This window comes from Panulirus ornatus, chromosome 64 (assembly GCF_036320965.1).
Source record: "Panulirus ornatus isolate Po-2019 chromosome 64, ASM3632096v1, whole genome shotgun sequence".
Classification (NCBI taxonomy): domain Eukaryota; kingdom Metazoa; phylum Arthropoda; class Malacostraca; order Decapoda; family Palinuridae; genus Panulirus; species Panulirus ornatus.
Window position 1 is genome coordinate 26,535,691 of NC_092287.1, and position 23,949 is coordinate 26,559,639.

At 47.5% G+C, this 23,949-nt stretch overlaps 1 protein-coding gene across 1 annotated transcript in view; it reads left to right on the forward strand.

Annotated features, from left to right (window-relative positions):
• The first annotated feature begins 5,107 nt into the window (after positions 1–5,107).
• Positions 5,108–23,949, forward strand: part of LOC139746234 (putative neural-cadherin 2) — an 82,515-nt gene continuing 63,673 nt past the window's right edge. Inside the window, exons 1-2 of the mRNA XM_071657224.1 lie at positions 5,108–5,302; positions 7,193–7,365. Coding sequence (XP_071513325.1) covers positions 7,317–7,365 — 49 coding nt within the window. The 5' untranslated portion in view covers positions 5,108–5,302; positions 7,193–7,316. The remainder of the gene's footprint in view (positions 5,303–7,192; positions 7,366–23,949) is intronic.

A 23,949-nucleotide genomic window follows, 5' to 3' on the forward strand; every position in this document is an offset into this window, starting at 1 on the left:
ATGCTCAAGGATCGTACCGTCGTGCTCAAGGGTCGTACCGTCGTGCTCAAGGGTCGTATCATCGTGCTCAAGGATCGTACCGTCGTACTCAAGGATCGTACCGTCGTGCTCAAGGGTCGTACCTTCGTCCTCAAAGAAAGTACCGTCATGCTCAAGGATCGTACCGTCGTGCTCAAGGATCGTACCTTCGTCCTCAAAGAAAGTACCGTCGTGCTTTTAGATCAAAAATGTCCCCTTGAATTCGCGTCATTCCTTACGCCATTACTTGCTCTCTTTCCTTTAATATTATTCCTTCGATTATACGGAGGTGTCCCATCACAGCTGAATCAACATCATCTCTGACACGCATTAAATGATCAAACATCACAGTAAGGAACCATGGTAGGGTAAAGCACCAAAAGACTAAAAAGTAACATGAAAATAAGATAGACTTCGGTAAATGACTGACGGCAGAAGACAATAGCGTCGCTGGAACGAACCACACAGACCTCTCTCTCTCTCTCTCTCTCTCTCTCTCTCTCTCTCTCTCTCTCTCTCTCTCTCTCTCTCTCTCTCTCTCTGGAGACTGTCTGAGGGAGATAAGGAGGCGGCGGCTTCACACACCAGTGGAGGAGGTGATCTGGGGCGCGGGAGCTTCCCCAACAGGAAAGATCCTGTGATATACACACACACACTCGAAACATCTTCTTCATGTGGAGGGTCAGTGTACACACGAGCCCTGAGTGGTCCTCATGTAAGACATGTGAATCCCAAGAGGTTGACACGAACCAACAGAGGCACGAACACACCCCCCCACCCCCCATTCACAATGCCTGAGACATAGGGTGAAAAACCGTATGTTCTATCTCATGGTCAGCAACGCTAACCACTACATCACAAGAGGCCCGTGTGTGTGTGTGTGTGTGTTTTCTACGTAGTGTACAGACCTGTGATGACTCGCTAGGCCATGTTGTTGTCCTTGAAAACTCTCGTTTATCACAGTTAAGCGGATCGAGACGACATGCCCCGGCCAGCTGGAGCGGCCTTCTCGCCTCTGAGAGCCACACCCGGGGGGAGGCGGGCGGGAGAAGGGCTTAGTGGAGCAGCAGATGAAGTGGTTGTGAGGTGGTACCTGTGCTCAGTGACACGCTATCATCACATACTTGAGCACAAGGGTTCGACGCCCGAAGCTCGACGGTACGACCCTTTGATGGCCTGGTCTTTTTTGATCAACCTGACCCTTCGGGATCAGGTCAACAGTCACGCCATCATGCCCAAGGGTCAGGACCGTGTTGCTCAAGAGAGGTTGAAACCATCAGGATCATGGAAGACACGCCCTTACCCTGCAGCTTTGGCAAGACTTTTCCTGATTCTCAAACGACGTTGTGCTACAGCCACAAACCTCACACAGTACTGGTTGAGGTGCAGTGTGTGGGGCAAAATCTAACTGAGGACTTCCCAGCCTCTCGCTTCTGCCAAGACGAACCCTTTTGTGGCCAGAACAGGTTCGTCACGCCGGTGAGGAGGAAGCCACAGCTCTGCTTCAGCCTTGAAGTATCAACTGCTACTTTGTACATCATTACCAGAGGCAAAGGAATGTTGCTCTACGAAGCTAAGATGGCTTCTGTCTCAAACTTATCCACGCCCCCCCTCTCACCTTGCTACTGTCACACCCTCTACTCTAACCTCTACGACCACTCTCCCTTCCTCTCTCTCTCTCCTCCTCTCTTCCCTCTCCCCCTACTACTCCTCCTCTCCCCATCTACTATCTCCCCCAGCATTTACATATGAAGAGGCACACCTGAGCAAGGCGGGCTGGGGTCCCTTACATGCGGCACCAGACCTCGTAAGCTCCCCGGGTGTGGGGTCGGCCAGCCTAACCCCTCCCCAGGACCAACTCCGGCCCGGGCCAGTAAATCTACTGTCACCCCCGCCAGGGAGACTCCCTGCCTCCCTGGCATTACGGTGCTATATGCTCCCTGCCACACTGTCTGGCACAGCGAATTCGGGATCATGACTTTAGCGTTCGTCGGGGCTCGTAGACAACGCTGCTGGCTTCGTTATCTCGAACACCTCAAGATAAAAAGATACTTCGTAGTGATCGTGTCCTTATATACGTGTCATGGCGAAGGTGTTGGAAGAATTACAAGACATGTAGTGTATGTTCGAAACTCTCCGCTTTTCTTCTCCCCCAACCTGGCAGCTCAATGTGATGGTGAGTATAGTTTATTTTGTGCGTAAAAAAAAAAGCATAAAATTTTTTTTTTCTTTGCCATGATAATGGTAAGGCACATCCATTGCTGGGTGATACGCAACGTTGTTTTGATCCTGGTGGTCCTTTTTTCTCCCCTTACAGACGAGATGGGGGATAGGAGAGAGAGAGAGAGAGAGAGAGAGAGAGAGAGAGAGAGAGAGAGAGAGAGAGAGAGAGAGAGAGAGAGAGAGTTAGGCAACAATATCTGCATATGTAATGACTGTTTGTGCGTATATACACGACGAAAAGTACGCATTTTCCGTAAGCCAATGTAGTGGGCAAGCCCCCCCCCCCCAGAGTGTGGGGGGTGCTCGCCCCCCTACAGCCAGGACCCCGGATCATCATCGTTCATGTATACTGTGGTCAGGTCCTGGGGTCGCCAAGACCAGGAGAGATGTGGCCCCCCCAGGGAATGTAGGGCTCCATTTCCCGATACAAATGGTTGTGTGGATTGTGCTGGAGGGGTGGGGGGTGGACAGGGGCGAAGTACTGGGTGGAGGGACGGGTCAGCTGCTCACTTGCTGGTGGAGGGAAGGTTGGGGTTGGAGGGTGTGTGGAGGGGTGGGTGACCTGGCTACTGGTGGAGGGAAGGTTGGGTTGGAGGGTGTGTGGAGGGGTGGGTGACCTGGCTACTGGTGGAGGGAAGGTTGGGATTGGAGGGTGTGTGGAGGGGGGGGGGGAATCAGCTGGCTACTGGTGGAGGGAAATTTGTTACTGCAGGGTATCTGGAGGGGACAGACCACGACGAAGGAGGGGAACCTGAAGAAGGTGGAACCCAAGAGACGCGCCCCCATTCTCCAGGCTCCCACATCACGGGCCCGTCAGCCATCAAGGGCACGTCATGGACGATTCTCTTAAATTCCCTTCAAATTCCCTCAGACACGATGGCCCAATATTGACACCATAGAGAAGGATTTAACCAGTGGATCTCGTCTTGCCACAACCGAACCTTGAAGACCTCCAAGCGGCCCACTGGATAAGAGAAAAAAATCAAGCAACAAATTCAGTTCTGCTAATACATAACTTCACGTTATTTCTTTTTTTTTCTTAATTCTTTTCGGAAATGCTACCGTCACGGCTCTCCATCCGCTGGCCATCAGCATAAAAGCTTTCCAATGAGCCAGTCAAGCCGATCAGGTTGAAAGCTTGATCTGTGAAGACCTTACGCTATATCACGAAGTTTTATCCTCATAGGAATCCGATTTTTATCTTCCCAACCCAGGCTTCTTAAAACCCATCCGCTAGACCGGCTCGACCACTGGTCGTACCCGTAACTCATGGGGTCGTCATCCCAGTCTGGTCGTGGCGGTAACTCAGGGTCGTCATCCCAGTCTGGTCGTGGCGGTAACTCAGGGTCGTCATCCCAGTCTGGTCGTGGTTGTCACTCACGGTCGTCATCCCAGTCTGGTTGTGGTTGTAACTCAGGGTTGTCGTCCCAGTCTGGTTGTGGTTGTAACTCAGGGTTGTCGTCCCAGTCTGGTTGTGGTTGTAACTCAGGGTCGTCATCTCAATCTGGTCGTGGCGGGAACTCACGGTCCTCGTCGTAGTCTGGTCGTGGCGGTAACTCACGGTCGTCGTGGCTATGCCACCTCGCGTCCCAGAGACAAGATGAATGTTTACGAGTAAAGTGCCTCCGTGTGGCCCGTGTGCCCCTGTGTGGTCCGTGTGGCCAAGGATAGCCCCGTATGGTCCGTGTGGCCTTGTGTAGTCCATGTGGCCCTGTGTAGTAAACCACCTCAAAAAAAAGGAAGCAAATATCTTACCAGTAATTACGGAGGGACCTTACCTCCCTACCCCCCCTCCAACACACACACACACACACACACACACACACACACACAAGCATTAAAGACATGAGCGAGCTCAGTGTAATATAAAGAAAATGAGATGTAGCTCTCTCTCTCTCTCTCTCTCTCTCTCTCTCTCTCTCTCTCTCTCTCTCTCTCTCTCTCTCTCTCTCTCTCTCTCCGCTGTCTCCTCCCTTGCTGGGGCCCCTACCCCCATCATCCCCCCCCCCCCACAACACCAGTTTAAGCGGATTTTCTCCACGACCGAACTAAACCAACGACCACAGTCTAGTTCATCCTAATTTCAGTGGTCTTGTTCGACTCCTGCTCGTCATGCAGCGAAATTCCTTCCTTCATCTTAACTACATGATTATATGATTCACCTGTCTAGTCCTACCCGCACTATATAATCCATCTGTCTGGTGGTATCTACGCGTTTACCTTGACCGTTTTATATGTCTGGTTCATTCCGATACGTTGCTCCCCATATACCACAATCAATCCAATTCATTCTATCTAAAGCACGTCTCTTGACCTTCCTGAATATTCGGACTCCGATATTCTAGTGCCTCCTTCACTCCATCCTTCCACCTCCTTCTCCATCCTTTTTCCCTCCCCCTTGCACCATCAACATAAGTCTTCCGTCACGAACACTAACACTGTCGTTAACAGACACGATCAAACCGACTGACGTCGTATATCGTCCTCAGGCAATACGTCACCGACGTATCCCCTCCACCTCCTCCTCCCTCCTTCTGCGTCCACGGGCGCAAGACATGTTCATACAACACTGTCGGCACTACTACGCCTTTTAAATATGGATATATTTGCCCCTACAAACACCGATATCTCTACACACACACACACACACACACACACACACACACACACATACAGTGTGTGTGTGTGTGTGTGTGTGTGTGTGTGTGTGTGATCTTCAGTGTCTACATTCGTGTAAGTAATGTCGGTTGTGTTCCTGTGTACATGTGTGACCGTGCGTGCGTGTGGGTGTGCGCTGGGGAGGTGGTCCGCCAGCCGGGGGGGAAGGCCGCCCGCTGCGGGTCGGCACAGTCGGTGGCTGCTCGTCTCTGGGCGCAGTCGTCTCCTCTGCCTCCCACAGTGCCACTCTGAGAAGCGACCTCCCTCACACACGTACACCTCTCTCTCTCTCTCCCTCTCTCTCGCCCTCACAGTGCCACTCGCAGCGACTCCCTCAAGCCTCATCTGTCCTCGTGGGGGTCGGCTCGTCCTTGAACTTGATTGTCAGTGGATTCTTGCCGAGGTATGCGACGCTGGCCTCTATGTTCTTGTTAAACAAGACCAGAGTTGCCCTGACGACATGTGTTTGTTTGGAAACGAAATACGTAAGCTTTTTAAACAGCTACGATTAATCATATATTAATCCATTATTCTATCCTGGGATTAATAACAAGAGGGATAGTTTGGTTACAAACAAGGTTAGTACCCTCTGTTGCCAACTTACTGCTCAATCCTTCCATTTCACGACGTAACAGATAGGCTCGTTCCGCCTCAGGTGATGAATATTAATCAGTGATAATCAGCGATTAAAAAACGATAATTGAGCAGTAGGTACCAGTTCAACGAAAATGTTCACAACGGTGTTAATATTCTTGTCGTTGATCGACGCAGAACTGGTGATGGAGAGGGAATCCATGTGATGACTGTCATCTTCCTTAAAATATATAAACGATTCCACGTTGGCCAGAAAGAAATTCGCGATGACGAAACTCTGCAGTGGCAGGTGGCATGACCTAGTAAACTGGTGGTGACAGCTGGAGATACGATGTCATCTTCCGTTACCCGAGGGCTCACCAGCTGCGTGTATATAACCAGCAGGGGGACTAGTTGGGGCGGGGCGGGTCGGGTGTGGGGCACAGGGTCTTGTGTCTTGCAGTACTGAGTGCCTTTTGCTGTTATGTTATGTTCTGTCCCACGATGATTCCTCCTTAGCATACATCATGGATCCAGTGAACTAATAACACGAACATGACACTGGGTCTCGTTTTCATGTCATTTTTCTTAAATGGACTTGATTCAATATTCTTTATACATAATTAAGCTGCCCTCGATAAACACAGTAATATAACCTAAACTTATATTATTAAGATCTAAAGTTACATATATTATTCCGTAGACATCCGTCTCCAGCACTCCAACGCTTCACTCTGTAGTCTTTGACAATCATTCGTTACTAAATGAAAATCAACAGCGAGACTACATTCTACTATGTCACTATGAACTAGAGAAAAACGCGACAGGCGGCCCTTAGCCCAGTGTCCGTTGGACAGTTAAGAAATAATAAACAGCATCGACTTTCTCCCCAATACCGATGGTTCGTGGATACGATCAATATATTCATGAACAGATCAAAGTGTGTGACCATGAAACCTGTCTAAGATCCATACAGACATACTGTACCACTTAACCGCACGTCTGTTTGGTTGAACTTTGGCTTTTTATCTTTTTTCTAGTGTGTGTGTGTGTGTGTGTGTGTGTGTGTGTGTGTGTGTGTGTGTGTGTGTGTGTGATCATAGGAGAGAATATGTTCGAAATATGTTGCGAAAAAGATGGATAGACGGAGGGAGAAAAGCCTAGGCTTTGAGACGTGTCATGTAAAGATGCCAAACGGACGACCCCTTGTCATGTACGGTTGACTCATTCTCTTAGAAAAAGAAGCGAAAGATAACGTTATTCATATACCGAGTCAACACATGTGCAAAATGAAGAATTATGAAACACACCTATCAATGTGGAAGTCCATATTCACGTCGACATATTGGTTGTATGTTGAGAATATTTGCGAGGTGAGAGGCTGTATGGACATGATCTATCCTACGTAAGTAGAGTTAAAGATAATGGATAGACGGATAGATAGATGGGTAGGTATATGGATAGATATAAGGATAGGTACTGGGCTCGTTAGACGCCTATCAGTAGAGTTATGAATCACTCATTAATACCCATTCTTTGTGGTGTATCTAAAAGTCACAAAAAAAGTAATTGCCTTTTTTTTATTCGTGTTTCTATATATAATTTTCACTGATGCTTGATGACTGGCTAACGAGTCTAGTTAAAGCTAATACTGACAACCACTGACACTCAAGTAAGGAAAGGCGACCACTGGCCTGACGAGGAATCACTGTCGCGGCAGGACCTCGAGTGAAGGAGGACCTCGAGTGAAGCAGGACCTCGAGTTCATACTTCGGCTCGAACCGTGAAGTTTACGGTAGCGAGAGAGTGAAGTGTGGCAGTCGTAGACCTACGGACCAGAGGCCATGGACCCGGGCAAGATATTCCAAATCATCACCAATAGCACGCTCCTGGGTGAGTGTACACACCTGTGTGGACCAGAGTGTACCTGTGTGGAGGACCACTGTGTGGACCAGAATGTACCTGTGTGGAGGACCATTATGTGGACCAGAGTGTACCTGTGTGGAGGACCACTGTGTGGACCAGAGTGTACCTGTGTGGAGGACCATTGTGTACCTCTGTGGACCACTATGTACCTATGCGATCCAGTGTGTACCTGTTGTGATCCACTGTGCACCTGTGTATTTGGGTGTACCTGTGTGAACCAGTGTACCTGCGTATATCTGAGTGTACCTGTGTAAACCTTTGTGCACCTGTATATCTGAGTGTACCTGTGTAAACCTTTGTGCACCTGTATATCTGAGTGTATCTGTGTAAACCTTTGTGCACCTGTATATCTGAGTGTATCTGTGTGAACCACTGTGTACCTGTGTGTACCACTGTGTATTTGTGTGAACCACTGTGGCCTTGTGTGCATCAGAGTGTACTTGTGTGAACCACTGTGGCCTTGTGTGCATCAGAGTGTACTTGTGTGAACCACTGTGGACGTGTGTGGGCCAGTGTACCTGTGTGCACCCGTGTACACCAGAGGCTGGCCCGCCTCCTCCCCCCCCACAAAACTGCTGCGCATTTTGTGTTCTGGATTTGTTCAAGTTTGCACATGACGCGTGATCTGACCATATGCTGGGTGTGTGTGTGTGTGTGTGTGTGTGTGTGTGTGTGTGTAATTTTCATGAGGTTTAATATTAATAAAAAAATCATAAACATGTCATCATACAGTACTGGGAGTAGAGTCTAGTCAACCCAGGCGGGATCTGTCAACTCTCTGGTGTATTTAAGCGAACTTGAAACTCAGGAGGAGTTCATTGCTCTAAACTGCCTACGGTAGTTTACAAACTACACCGAGAGAGAGAGAGAGAGAAGGGGTGGGAGGAGGGTCCCCCGCTTTCCATCGTACCCGATATGATCGGCCGATGTAAACCCGAAGCCTGAACTGCTCGTGTGAGTGGAATACAGACCAGCAGTATACAAGACGCCGTGTTAATTGAACCTATGAATTACCGGCCAGGTATACTGGCCGATGCCCCGCGGAGCCGGTCGCACAGCCGATATTTCACCGGGTTTATCGGCAAAGTTTCGGCAGGTGTATCCGATACCTTTACCGGCACAGCGGCCAACTCTGTCGTAAAGCCGATTTTCTTTCTTCTTTTTTTTCTTCTTCATTCTCGTCTTCTTTCAATTCTTTCTTTCATTCGATGTTTATCAGTATGTACAATGGCCGTGCTCTACACTGTCTGGGGCAATGTAAAGGACGAAGGATATTCACAGTTCTGTTATCGTCATGGAGGTCACTGTGATGTTACGTCACTGTAAGATCACTGTAATTTTACGTCACTGTAAGATAAATGTAATGTTACGTCAGTGTAAGATCACTGCAATGTTATGTCACTGTAAGATCACTGTGATGTTATGTCACTGTAAGATGACTGTGATATCTACCAATCATTAAGATCACTGGGATGGGTCACCAATATCACTGTCCCAGGCACTGGGTCTCTGAAGCACAATCACTGCTTCATGCAAAATCACTAATAATCAGTGACAATCAGACAGGATGTTGTTATCAGTGACAGGTCACAGTGATCAGTCACGGGTCAAGAGTAATCACTTAGTGACCACCAATCAGCCAGGGGTCATAGTATTCAGCCAGGGAATACAATAATCAGCTAGGAGGTCACAGTAATCAGCTAGGAGGTCACAGTAATCAGCTAGGGGTCATAGTAATCAGCTAGGAGGTCACAGTAATCAGCTAAGGGGTCATAGTAATCAGCTAGGGGTCATAGTAATCAGCTAGGGGGTTTCAGTAATCAGCGTCGTACTGCGGACATGGGCAGTTCATACTGATCAATATGATCCTTCTCAGGCAACAGTGACTAACCCCAGGTCACAGGAATTTACAAGGGTTAGCAGCAGGGCACGCAAACTATCTCTTCGTTATGGTCATCGCCAGGTTACGAGGTCACTGTGGTTAACGACAGACGGCTGGGGCCAATTAGAGGTCACACGACTCACAACATCGTGGAATTATCAGAAGTGCCACTCCCAGCAGGGCCAATTACAGGTCACACGACTCGTAACTACCATGTTTTGGGGGATCTATGACAAGCGCCTCTCTCACTGGGGTCAACAGGCAGTGACGCCGGGTGTAAAGGGTGAAGTAATTACCCTTCGTGTGTGTGTGTGTGTGTGTGTGTGTGTGTGTGTGTGGAAAGGGGGAGGTTGTTGACATCAGACGAAGGGGCGATTGCACTGTTTAGGTTGTCATGACGCAGAGGGGGGGGGGCAGACGAGACGTCTCGTCCAGCAGGGAGAGAGAGAGAGAGAGAGAGAGAGAGAGAGAGAGAGAGAGAGAGAGAGAGAGAGAGAGAGAGAGAGAGAGAGCTTTAATCCCGTCACGCTGGGCCGGGTTAGGGGGACCGTCGTACAGCAAACAGATAACGTCGCTCAGAAGGGCCACTAACTAGTACGTACACACAGACAAAAAAAGCATCTTACCACTTCCCGTGTGAAACAATACGACACCATGCACGAAGGATTTTGAAAAATACCCATTGGTCTGAACCCACACAGGTAACCCTGCTTGCATGACACTGTAATATATCGACTGTTAGCGGCATTTCTCGTCGATATTCAATTCATATTTCGCTGGAGATCACTCTAAAATGTCGGGCTACCATATGTATCAGTAGACTGTGCCTCACATTCACGCGCACCAGCCCGACCCAGACAACACCAGTCGTACTGATTCGTTTCGATACTCGTCAGACACATATGGGAAGATACATTTTTACCGTGTGTACATACACTGCCTATATGCCCAGGGTGGGGGGGAAGGTACGTGGGAAATATTCCAGTATAGGGTAGGGGGGAAGGGGGGGGGGAGCCGGTCCTCTCCATCATCTCCATCCCTGGTTCCCATCTCTATCACCTCCATTCCTCCATAGCCTCCACCATGACTCCCATCACTGGCCCTACACACTCTCTCTCTCCACCACACCTCAATTGGTTCCCCCTCCCTGTCCCTGCTGCTTCCCCCTCCCCCTTCTCTCTCTCTCTCTCTCTCTCTCTCTCTCTCTCTCTCTCTCTCTCTCTCTCTCTCTCTCTGGCCCCCACCCCCTCTCTCTGCTCCTCCCTGGTGATGGTTCAGCACCATCACCAAGAGGGCATCACTTCGCCAATATGATGATCCGGTTTTTTAAATTTGCTGCCTGTGCACCTGACAAGCAATGGCGGGAAAATCTGATGGCGTCCACGGAATGGAAGTAGAAAGTCGATTTATATACGGGCGAGGGGAAGTTAATGTGCTCAGTGGGATCCATAAGTGGCCAGTATTTCTCTGATGTTTATTGTGTTACGTCTGCTGCACGAGGTGTTAAGAATGGGAAGTATTTCTTACGTACCACAGTCAGGCCACTTTATATCATGACTGTATACATTACAAATTTTTCTTGGTCCAATATATATATATATATATATATATATATATATATATATATATATATATATATATATATATATATATATATATATATATGTTCATGTATATACATGTGTATGTGGGCGGGTTGGGCCATTCTTTCGTCTGTTTCCTTGCGCTCCCTCGCTAACGCGGGAGACAGCAACTAAGTATAATAATAAAATCATATATATATATATATATATATATATATATATATATATATATATATATATATATATATATATATATATATATATATGGTTATCTGGTATGGAAAGTTGTTTTTCTTTATATAGGGTAAATTTCTTCAATATAGTACGTGTCGCATATTAGGTTAGGTATCAAGTGAAATCATCTTTGCGTCAGTTCTGTGTACGTCTGACGTACATCACCGTTCGTGTAGTCAGTAGCAAACTATGAGGTGGAGGTGTCTGAGTATTTATGAAGTGAAAACGGGGAAAGGTAAATAAAGGAAAAAAGAAAAAACCCCTCCGCGTATTGGCAGTTCAGAGACAGACAGTCCACTTGGCCCGCCTTCTATTTTGTACAAAACGGATCTTACTCTTTCCTGGTAATCGAAAAGGTTCGTGACCTGTGTGTGTGTGTGTGTGTGTGTGTGTGTGTGTGTGTGTGTGTGTGTGAACTTTCCTTGAGTGCCTCTGCCTCTGTGTAATCTGTCCCGCACAACCACCTTAAGTGTGGGAATGTCCTGCACCTCCACAACATGTTCACCAATCTACGTCGCTTCCTTCTCCACACTGCCACACTGGAGCGAAAACACACACACACACACACACACACACACACACACACACACACCAATAGCAGACAAGCACCTCCCTCCAGCCACCCCACACAGCAACCTCACCCCTGTGCTCATCCCTGACCTAATACTTTAAGTTTACAAAAATAATTTGACTGCATGTGTGACAAACTGACAGAGCAAGCACTTCCCTCACGCAGTAATGGTACATTAGTCTCCCCTCCTGTCTTATCACATCCTGTTACACGTCATCTGTAGGGTCTTCCCACGTAACGTAACAGCGGGACAACTCACCTCGCCTCTTCATGTCCAAATCTCTGATGCTTCCCACTCTAGAATTTCAGCTTCGTTTCCCTCCAACAATGTTCCCTGCGGTGTTTGTTATATAATCTACCTACATCTCGATGTCATATTATCAGATATACAAATTCACACTCACAAGCTGGAGTAATTCACATCTCAAGATATCGTAAGTATAAACTTTGCGCGGGACGCATATCTTCATACGGGACTGTAGAGTCCCGTATTGTACACACGAGTTATGCAAACGAGTAAAATACGACCCGGGTATTTCTCCCCCTCCCTCCGACACACCGCACCTTCCGGCTTGGTGTAGTGACAAGCAACACCCAGCCACGTCTGCCACACATGCTCGCACTACGTGCTGCCAGGCGTCAGTCCTGAGCGGCCTCCTGAGACGCCAACTTAACCTTCGGATAAGTTAAGAATACCCTTACAGAAAACGATCATATATAAACACTGTCAATGATGACATGTTGGAGAGGGTAGATTACCTTCCTCATTATCCCCTCCCCTCATTCAAAGGGGAGATGATGTGTTTCCAGTGTGGAAGACGCATGATATAAACTCCCCAGTATTACACAATCCACTCTTGGGGGAGATCGAGCGAAGGGTCTGGCGCAGTTTGAGGTGAGTATTAGACATCAGCTTCAAATATTTGAGGCCAAGTGATCCACATTACCCCCATCTATCACACTGGAGGACGTAATGAACACAAGCTGCACTGGTCCCTCCTCTCTCCTACAAATACCGGACATCATCAACTCAGCTGCTCCTTCCTTGGGTAGCATTTCTGGTGTCTGATCTACAGACACTTGCAACACAAGAGGCAACACGTTTAGGGTGTGTGGAACAGTCTTAAGCTAATATTGGATACAGGTTTGTGGTGGATAGTGATGAAGTCATTATGATTTACGATGATGAGGTAGTTAGGCAACTGCTCTGTCTGACTGTTAGGAGAAAACTTGAGCCAAAAAGTTTCGAATTGTCCTCCTAGATGTCTGGTTATGAAGGCTTTATACTTTCCTAGTTTCTAGTTACTTTATACTTTCCTAGTTATCTGGTTACTTTATAATTTCACTTGCTCAAAGCAAGTGGACCACCTGCGTCTTTTTCCACGTATATTCCTGTGTGAGAACCCTCGTCTGTTCCCGGGGTTAATATCGTCACAGAAAGTCTCGTTGTATCTGGCAGCCATCTTGTATTCCCGGAGGTAAACAAAAGCGGAGCGTTCATCTGCGTCCTCGACTTTAGTTAAGGACACACGAGATGCTGGGAGACCTGTGGGTGTCACCCCCTCCCGCCCGCTACCTTGATGCAGCTGCGCCCATGGCGTGGAGGGAGAGATTCTTTCCACTCCATTTGACTCTTCCATTTACTCCAGCTGAAGCTGCGGGAGAGCACCATTACTCAGAGGCTTTTTTCGCTGCGTTATCGCCATCGTGTCCCGCAGTGAAATCACCGAAGGTAAACACGGCACCTGAAGGTGCAGGCATCGTCAATAAGACAAGAATGGCGTGGGAGTACACGGGAGAGCCAGATAGCATGAGATATGATGGTCCGTGAGGCGGGTATCTGCTGGAAGACAATGATGGTAAACTCCCACTCTATATAGATGGAGACGGGATGGTAAAACTGATGGTCTGGGTGGATGTTGTCTGTGTTTACTGACGGGAGCTGTGGTGGGACGTGGCTGTCTCGTTCCTTAACCCAGGGCTGTGCAGTGGGCCAGCCCTCACCCCACCCGTGCAGCAGGCCAGCCCTCACCCCATCCGTGCAGCAGGCCAGCCCCTCACCCCACCCGTGCAGCAGGCCAACCCTCACCCCACCCATGCAGCAGGCCAGCCCTCACCCCACCCGTGCAGCAGGCCAGCCCTCACCCCACCCGTGCAGCAGGCCAGCCCTCACCCCACCCGTGCAGCAGGCCAGCCCTCATCTCACCCGTGCAGCAGGCCAGCCCTCACCCCATCCGTGCAGCAGGCCAGCCCTCACCCCACCCGTGCAGCACGCCAACCCTCACCCCACTCCCGCTCCTCTTTCACCAGTAAACATTGAATTTCTCCTCCTGAAGACTTTACTTTCTTCATCAATCATACGATGGTTGTTAGCTCCCTGTTGTCCTGCACACACACACACACACACACACACACGCGCGCGCGCGCACACACACCCTAGACACTGGGTGGGGCAGTAATCTCTTCTCCATCTTGTATTATACTGGGAATCACGACCCTTCCCCGATCGCTTCCTGGGCTGTGAGGTGAGCCGGTCATGACAGGTCGTGGGTGGTTGTGTCGTCCACGGCCACACAGGGTCTTGTAGGAGCGGCTATGGTGTCCACAGTGGGTCGGGCGTGCCTGGGGACGACATCAGTCGAGTGATTAATCCTCCAAGCACGACGGTACGACCCCTGCAGCACGACGGTGCGACCCATGCAACACGACGGTACGACCCCTGCAGCACGACGGTGCGACCCATGCAACACGACGGTACGATCCCTGAGCACCAGGGGGTCGTACCGCCGTGCTCCAAGGTTGTACCGTCGTCCTCAAGGATCATAAGTCGTGCTCCAGGGTCGTACCGTGTGTCTCTGTGGAGAGAGAGAGAGAGAGAGAGAGAGAGAGAGAGAGAGAGAGAGAGAGAGAGAGAGAGAGAGAGAGAGAGAGAGAGAGAGAGAGAGGCGAACGGCAGAGAGAGGTGTGTAGACTCCCTCCCTCAGTATAAGCGAGGGCTGACCTACCAGTCTCACTCGCTAATCTCCCTCTGTATCGTGAGGCCTGACCTACCAGCCCCACTCGCTAATCTCCCTCGTCAGTGTGAATGTCGCCTACATTTTGCGACGTGGAAATTTCCTCCGCTTTATTTGCCTCGTGCATTAAGGGGCGGACGAAACGTGACGCTTCCCAGGCGGTGGGGAGTTTAGTGAGGGGTGGGGAGGGTAAAGTCTCCCCCTCCGCCCTCCTCCTGGGTACACCGTCTGGCGGATCCTTTGAGCAAGCTGAGTGTTCCAGTGCCCTGCCTGGGGAACGAGCTGTCGCCGCCACTCGGCACTGCTGCACTGACTTTACACTGATCCACCAGACCATACTCATGTCCACCTCGTGTTGTAAACACTTCAAGTCCCTCCCTCTCTCTCTATCTTCACATCGAAGCCTACGATGAGCGAAACTATACCATCATTTTAGGAATGTTTTTGAAGCTACTGTATGAACCGACAGACCTTAATAGATCTTGTATCACTTCTTGTATCGTTGTATTTCACTTGAACCTGACCCTACAGGTCAGACATGTCATCATCGTCTCTGAGGACTGTGTCTACCATCGTCTTGCAAGACCACACCTTCGTGGTAGGGCGTGTGAGGAAGCGCCGGGGGTTGTGGCAGGACCCACGACCAACGACCCCACCCTCCTCCTCCTCCTGTGTCTCTGGGTCCTGACGAAGGGGAGGCCGGGGTCGGGGTGGGGCAGGTGGCATCTTCGAGCAGCCCCCCAGAGGTACAGACTCGACCATAAAGTCCCCCACGAGAGGACCTTGTAGCGCCAACATTGCCCAAGCTAACGGGGCGTTTTATTCCCCTCCCGCGGCCATTCCAGTGGTCACAATGCCCCCCCCCCCCTCCCTCCTCCCCCCATTCATTTGAGGCGAAATGTCGATACCACAGGAACCTTTCCTGGGCGTCAGCAAAAAAATTTTACCCTCTTAATTGGACAGCCTAGTTGGGGAGGGAGGGGGGGGGGGGGGGCAGGCTTGAGAAGGGCGAGGGGGGGGGGGGGATTGTTGTTGTGGGATCCTTGGGACACGATAGGGACTGTGAAGCAGGAAGGTTGCTGACCAACGGGATGGGACGAGTCTTGGCCATTACGAAGGTACATCCTACGGGCATGATGGCCTGACCTGTACCCTAAGGTCAAGGGTTAGGTCAAAGGCCTCGTCATCCAATGTCCCTGAAGAGTGGTTCCGTCCTGCGCAGGAGGATTTACGAGGCCTTTTAATGGCCTTATAAGATCCTGCAGCTGGTACACCACTCCCTTTAATTTACCTCCTGCAGCTGCGGTAGTAACTCAACTCCCCTCCCACCCAACCCCCACCAACGGCGACTGGAAAACGTCATGTTGACCTTCCAGACCAGCCTGGAACCACCAGGCGACTGGACCGGGTGAAGACTCTGTAGGACCATCCCTCATAATTCGACTGGCTCTTGTGTGTGTTTCCTCTTCCTTCGCTGACAACGGAGGCTAAAACGATAAGGCTAACGAATCCCTTGGACGGTTGCCGTCCATGAAAAATGGTAGAGGGAGCAACAAATTACAGATGGTCGAGGCTTGGCCTAGAGTGAGGAGGAAAGTCGCCTTTCATTAATCATCCCAGAAACCATCACGAGGAGAATATAGTGTCTACCACCGCGATCGCTCACGGACAATACAGGTCGACTGACTGTGTGTGTGTGTGTGTGTGTGTGTGTGTGTGTAAAATGGACAGCATGAAGTTAAACTTGTTATATATAATTCAGAAAAAAAATTCAAGATATATGAGCTGAGTCGTTTGAGCTTATATAAAATTATCTAATTATGAGTTGAATTTTACAGCTTTAGAAATAGCCTTTGAGGGTTTTTCTGAATCATTTATATAACATCTGCACTGCGTTTCTATGTGATTTCGGGGGAAGCTACGCTAGATTTCATATTGACTTAATGGCGAACGATGGTAATAAATTTTGATCTAAATCTGGCCAAATTGCTTTTTTTTTCTACCACTTCATTAAATTCATTTAATCTATTACGTCGAATCTGGAAGTGTTCCACTGTGCAACAAACGACGCGGAACAGAAGTGGGTCTGCGTGTCTGCTTCGTCCATGTATGTAAACAATGTAAAGAAGTGTGCGTTTAAAATTGAACTTATTTTGGACAATTCTCATCTGGAAGTTTATCAAATCATTCTTGTTACTTCACATTTATGGATGTCATTCTTGAGACTTACAAAAGTTATGATTTGAGAGAATATTTACATACTTTCGGAAGGGAACAATCCAAACAGTTCTTGAACGCAAACTTATTTTTCTTATACGAACTGCTCAAAACAGTCCTTCAACGCACACATATATTTACATACGCCCTCAGGAACAAAACGAATGTAGAAAGTTATAACAATTGTCAAGTTTCCAAACTAGACACGCCAACATTCGAAAGTGAATGTGATATTAACCCCTCCACCATCGTAACACTATCACTCACCATCATGTTCGGTACGGAGGCAGGGAGACGCTACCACACTCATCTTCACCTCATCTCGACAACCCCACCATCACGACGCCCTCAACACTCCTGGCGTTCGTCACAACCTGAAAGATACAAGAGTTAGGGTTGCTAAGCCTCACAAAAAATAAAGAAAAGAATTAGAAAACGAGCGAATACGTTCTATCAGAAATATAGATAACACAACATAAGGGAAGAGTCGGTTACTGGGTGAAATTACTTATAGTTTCAATAGGGTCGGATCATTTTCAGATCTTGTTTTCCCGTGTTGCAGGTGACTGAACCCTTGTATTCCTTCAGTACCTCACCTGCTGTCGAATGTACTTAATTTTTGCATTTTTTGAAAATGGAGTAAAAAACCACAAGATGAAATTAATGTATTCCTTTAGATTTACATCGTCTCAAAACATACGAGTTGCCATTCTTAAGGTGATAAAATGTTTAAATTGCTCATAAACACAGTCACTTTATATCGAAATGTTTCAGCATTCACTGCACCTCTTTCAGACGAAAACCCAGCCTAGTCTAGTTCTGAAAGGAAGAGGAGGAGTCAATGACAGGCCGGCAGAAGCAATAAAAGGAAAACTTTCCTCACCCTTGGTAAGCGGGAGGGTTCTGAGCGGGCCACTTACATTCCCCAGATAGCCACTGGTCCAGAACCTAATGAGATCTTAGGGAGGTAAGCCACTGGGAATGTACGAGGACGTCTCGTGGCCACTTGGGGCTACCCAGTGAGGTGCCTGCGGTGTGTGGGTCACGCAGGTGTCGGCATGATGCGGGGCAGAAGAAGCCGGTCTCGAACACACGCCAAGAACAGTATTATGTTTATGAATCATTTTTCTATCGGGCGGTCATAACAGAACGAAGTCAAGAGTCGATTTGAGTCGAGAACATAATAAACGAGTCACTTTGAGTCGAGATAATGATAAATAAGAGTCGCTCTGAGTCGAGATCATAACAGAACAAAGTTAGACTCGCTGCCGTGGGCAACACGACCATGGAATAAGCTCAAAATGTTAAAGAGCAAAAATCTCGACAACACGTTAGTTTGTTCGCTTCTCAAAACGTAATGCAAACTTCTAAAATTCTTTGATATCTTGACCGTATTCTTCGTAAGTATTACTCAAGATCCGTGTTGTGATGCGGAGCAAATCATGAGGATACGTGCTATGCATGAGTCTGGGCCATTAAGGATACATGCTACTAAGGGCGTTAACCACGAGGATACGTGTTATATGGGCGTGATCCACCAGGATACGTGTTATGGGGAAATGTGAACCATGAGGATACTTGTCAATAGGGACGACTGAAAAATTTTTAGGATACATAACTGACACATGACAACCAGTTCACGTCACCCAACACAGGTGTCTTGACTCCCTACACAACACAGGAACATACAGGATACATGCAATTCGTGTTCCCTCTACAGTAAGAACTACGGATCACACTGGTGTCATCCTTCCTATTTGCCAGGAGAAAAAATATCAGTGAGTGTCTTCAACATCGGGAGGAAGACACTGCACGAATACAGGGCGAGGTTCTGACGTACAGACTCTCCCTGAAAAGTGTTACTGAGGTACGTCAAGAGTCGAGTGCTTGAGCCAGTGTGTGAATAACCTGGGATGGGTTATTGGACTAGAGCGTGATTGCAGAGCGCTCACTCCTTCCTCCTAATGGCCCCGTAATTTATTGAATTAGCTGGGGACGCGTTACACCCTGTGAGGCTTACCTGGGACAGTGTAACACTCTCTGGGACTTTCGTGGGACAGTGCAACACTCTCTGGGACTCTCCTGGGACAGTGTAACACTCTCTGGGACTCTCCTGGGACAGTGTAACACTCTCTGGAACTCTCATAGGACAGTGTTATACTCTCTGGGGCTTTCCTGGGACAGTGTTACACTCTCTGGGACTTCCCTAGGGCGGCGTTACGCCCCTCTGCCTGCATGTAGTCAGGCTGCGAGTAAAAAGTCACCATCGGCCAGATTGCCTCATCGTCAGCTGACAAAAAGTAATTAAGTCTCGCTGAGGAACTTCTCATTCCAAAGGCGTCCATTCCCTGCTACTGAACGTAGCGCAGCCTCGATGCTGCAGGTGCGTCCCCTTCCCTTCTTTGTGTCTGGGGAGGGGGTTGGAAAGTATCCTGCGGGGGGAGGGGGAAGTCCTGGTAAGAGCAAACAGCGCCCTCACACGACGGAGGATGTAAACCTGAGGCAGATGTTCTGGATGTGCAACCCCCAGCAATGAGAGAGAGAGAGAGAGAGAGAGAGAGAGAGAGAGAGAGAGAGAGAGAGAGAGAGAGTAAAGCGAGATCCTATGTCGGACAAGGCGAAGGGCGACATCACTTCGACACTCCTGTCGCCATGGGTAAAGTAGGGGGGAGGGAGGGAGGGTGGGGGAGCGGCCCATTAGCCCTCTCATTACTGCCGCCTGACGCTGTACACGAGAGAGAGAGAGAGAGAGAGAGAGAGAGAGAGAGAGAGAGAGAGAGAGAGAGAGAGAGAGAGAGAGAGAGAGAGAGGAGGCTATATCACCCTCGGTGACCTGGTTTGCATGCATGTCTCATCCCCCCCTGCCCCCCCTCAGCCACACGCCTCACCCCTAGACAACAGTGACATCACCACTGCCAACCTAAGCAGCAGCAGTACAACTGCTCGCTTCCAACACTGGTCCTGCCTGCCACCAGCACTTACTGCCAACCGCTACCACCGTCGTGCACCACCATCACGATAACCCACACCACAAACCAACCACTACGATCTACACCCGTCGTGGGAATCACCACTGCCAACACCACATCTATAGCGCCACTCACCCCTCCACCACAGTGGTCACAAACCAACCCCTCTCAACCACACCACCACCACCACAACCATCCTCACTCGACACCATACCAAAGCCAGGACCACCACAACACCACCAAAACCACTGGTCACAGCCATCGTCCCCCGGACACCACAACACCATAGCCAAGAACAACCACACCATCACCAGAACAACGTTTACCACAACCATGTGAAGCCTTTTAGCGATATTTTGTGGAGAGGACAGTGTACAGTAATCTGACAACAAACATGCATGTCATTAAAACTTTAACATATTCAGAATACCAGCGGAGCCTGAGAAAATATATACATGACTTAATGGGTCATTAATCTATATTACGAATAATGTAAAGTGGATTCGTGAATTGGTGAGAGCTATGGGGTGTTACGAAATGTGTTGGATATCCCAAATGTTTATTTAAATCAAGCCCGGTATTGTTTACACGAGTTTATGGTAAAAGTTCTAGGTATTTACTAACGTTTTCCTTCTTTGTTAAGACCGCGTTTTCTACCAAATGCATCCATCAGATATAATTTCTATTCACATGATCCCGTTACTCCTAGTACGGAGCTCGTACAATTTGAAGCCTGAGCTACAAACAGCAGCAGGGAAAGGATAGAGTCACCTGGGGTGAGAAATGTTTCGCCGAAATTATGCTACATGACTCTGTCTGACCTAAAACTTGACTCAATTTTCATACGCTGTAATGCTGGGTCGTTTTTCTTTTTCTATACATATTACTTTGCTTTTTTGCTTCCGAGAGCTGGCTGCTTGTACCCACATAATACCTAGCCAAGCTACAGCGTCACATACCATTGCGCAGCCCTTACCAACTCATGGGTAGGGTGTTTTGATAACTGTTTCTTTCCCTACAACTCCAAGCTTTAGGAAGCCTCTAACACCCACCTCAGTCTCTCCTTACAACTATATAGGACCTGATATTTTTTGGCAGGTGGGTTGTCTATTTCCACAAAAATTCAAAATACACTTTTCTTCTTCATTTTTCTTCTCATTAACCTTCTATACTGTCAGCAAAAAAGAAAAATAAACTCCCCGAAGGATGGCTTCATTCGCGGCGTAACATGTAGGTGGAGTCCGGTAACTCTCATATCAACTCCATACGCTAAAAAGCCTAAAAATAATAGCATATAGATTTCTTAGTAATTGGCGGATGCACTGAATGCCTCGTTTGCTCTCGTTCAGGTATTAGTAAACGACAGAGGCTCGATCACCAACGCCATCTACCGCGGAACGCACTAACTAAATCCCATCCATTTAGTCTACATTCGTTCGTCTGTCAGTCGTGCGCAGTTGTCAATGCGACGCCGAGGACCATAAAACGGGTCTCCCAGCGTGAGCATGGACATGGTTCGGCTTTTAGCGAGTGGGGCGTAATACTGTGTGGGCCTTGTGAGTGAACATGTGAATGGGGAGGATTAGTTTACAGTGATCAGTGGTGGCTGGCGAGCCTGGTGTTTAAGGCAGGCGAGGACGGACATCCTAGTTCTGTTCCGTGTTGTGCAGCGTGACGCGCTCCGCCACCAAGTCTCTCCCAGCTGGATAACGAGTAACACCGACGCTGGTGGCGGCGGTGTGGGACGTCATCAACTGTACATGTTCAACTCTATGTGATCGTGAATGGAATACGACACTTAGAAAAGGAATATATATTCCTAAACACTTTAAGATACGTATAATGGAATTTTAATGTGTTGTTTAGGAATGGAAATGGTGGGTAGTAAGCAAAGTTTCTCTTTAAAACGTGTATGTATATATATATATATATATATATATATATATATATATATATATATATATATATTGTTTACTATTCACCGGCCAATGAACCAAACTGCCAGCAATATGTACCGGTCATAGTCATCAAATATATCGTGAGTTAATATCTCTTCATCAAAATGTATTTCGATGTGAACCACAAACCTGACGTTTAATAACGGGCCGACTTACTGTATCATTCCACAAGCTGAGTATTTATGCTTTACTAAATGTCGACAAACGTATCCCATTTAAATTGATCTACATATTCTAAATGCCTCCCTCAGCCACCATTTCCTATATATAGCCATCGATGTACAAGTATTAAAATATCAATGGGCACTTCTCAAAATCCTTCGTCCTTGGCGTCATATTGTTTCAAACAAAGCGGCAAGATACTTTATTTCACTGCACATACGTAGTCAATTATGAAATAAGCACCATCCAGAGAAGAATTTGCTGAATTCTTTTTGTTGGTATACACAGAGTTTAAAGAGCAAACTTAACAGTGTCATAGGAGTAAAATCAACATTTAACGTAAGCTCCTGATGGGGGTGAGAAACTGCTGCCATAAAGCAAGCCTAGGAAGTACACCTACCCTGAACCCACTCAGTGTAAATTACTCTCAAACAATAAACAAGGAATAGAGAGTGACAATACACAATACGTAATACACTACGTTAAAAAAGTCTAACGTATCATTTACCGTGTAAGTATTAATTTCTATACAAACGATTTAATGGGACATAAATGAACGAGATCTTTAAATGGAATATGTTGCCCTTTTCACTTTTGTAATTATTGATGAAGCGAAGTTTCTGAAAGGATGGCCAACTACATCGTCCAATGACAATATTTTGTTTAATACTTGTTGGTACGCAGCGGTGTCTGTCACCTCATACTGACTGTCACGAATCCTAATCGCGGAAACCCAGTCCACAGTTAATCCAGCTGTTCATCCTCCCCTACGGACTTGAAAGAATGAGTGCCTGGCATAGCCTAAGGTGTGTGTATATGTGTGTATGTGTGTGTGTGTGTGTGTGTGTGTGTGTGTAAACATACACAGAAGTAATGACATGATACATATATACAAGATTAAAACGAGAGAAAACGAGGGCAAAACTCTCGCCGCAACAAACAGTAATAATACAAATACTGAACCAGCAAAAGGCGTACACCTTCAATTCAAAACACATTACACGTATCCATAAATATTACCTCAACATTTGCCTTATACTCATTTCACATATAGATATCTAAACTATCTTCTAAATGTACTTACAGATAGAGGCGATTTCTTATTATTCCAAAATATGAAGAGGTAGGTTGGTTGTTTCTGTGAGGTTTACGCCTGCAGACTCCCATGGTCCGTCAACATTAAGCCACATCCACCAAACGAAACATCCGCAACATCTTCATCATGTGTTAGGGATTCTAAGACTACATGCAGTCTCAATACTTATATATATATATACGGCCCATGTTGAGTGCAAAGTCGACCAGCCACTTTGCGTCGTTGTTTATGTACCCATTTCTCCCTCCGGCGCCAGAGGGCAACACCTGAAAACAGCAGACGTTGGTCTAAATTATTTTCACCTATGGCGCGGGTCTGATCATCACAGTGATGCATAAGACCTGACTCACACTGAACCATTCCAGTACAAGACAGACTCGTTGATGGAAGGCACTGAATCATACCATATAATAATAATAATAATAATAATAATAATAATAATAATAATAACAATAATAATAATAATAATAATAATAATGACAATAATACAGACAGTTACTGACGGATAAATGAATATTAAAATGATAGTTACTGTGATACATGAATACTATAATTATATAGTTACTGTTACAAATTAATACCATATTGATATAGTTACTGTGACAAATGAATGCTTAATACAAAACGATATAATGATCGACTACTACGAAGACGCCGACACAGTTGAGGGAATTTACCCAAAATCAGTAGCCGAGCGTCTGATCACGCTCGGGTGCGCATGTCCTGCAGGAGCTGACCAGATGTGGAAACAATGCATAACACGAGGAGGAGAAGCAGCAAGTAGCGGTGTGGGTTCTAAGATCAGATGATCCGTGGATGAAAGACCAGTAATTGCCCCAGGGAGCGACTAGGTGACCAGTGACAA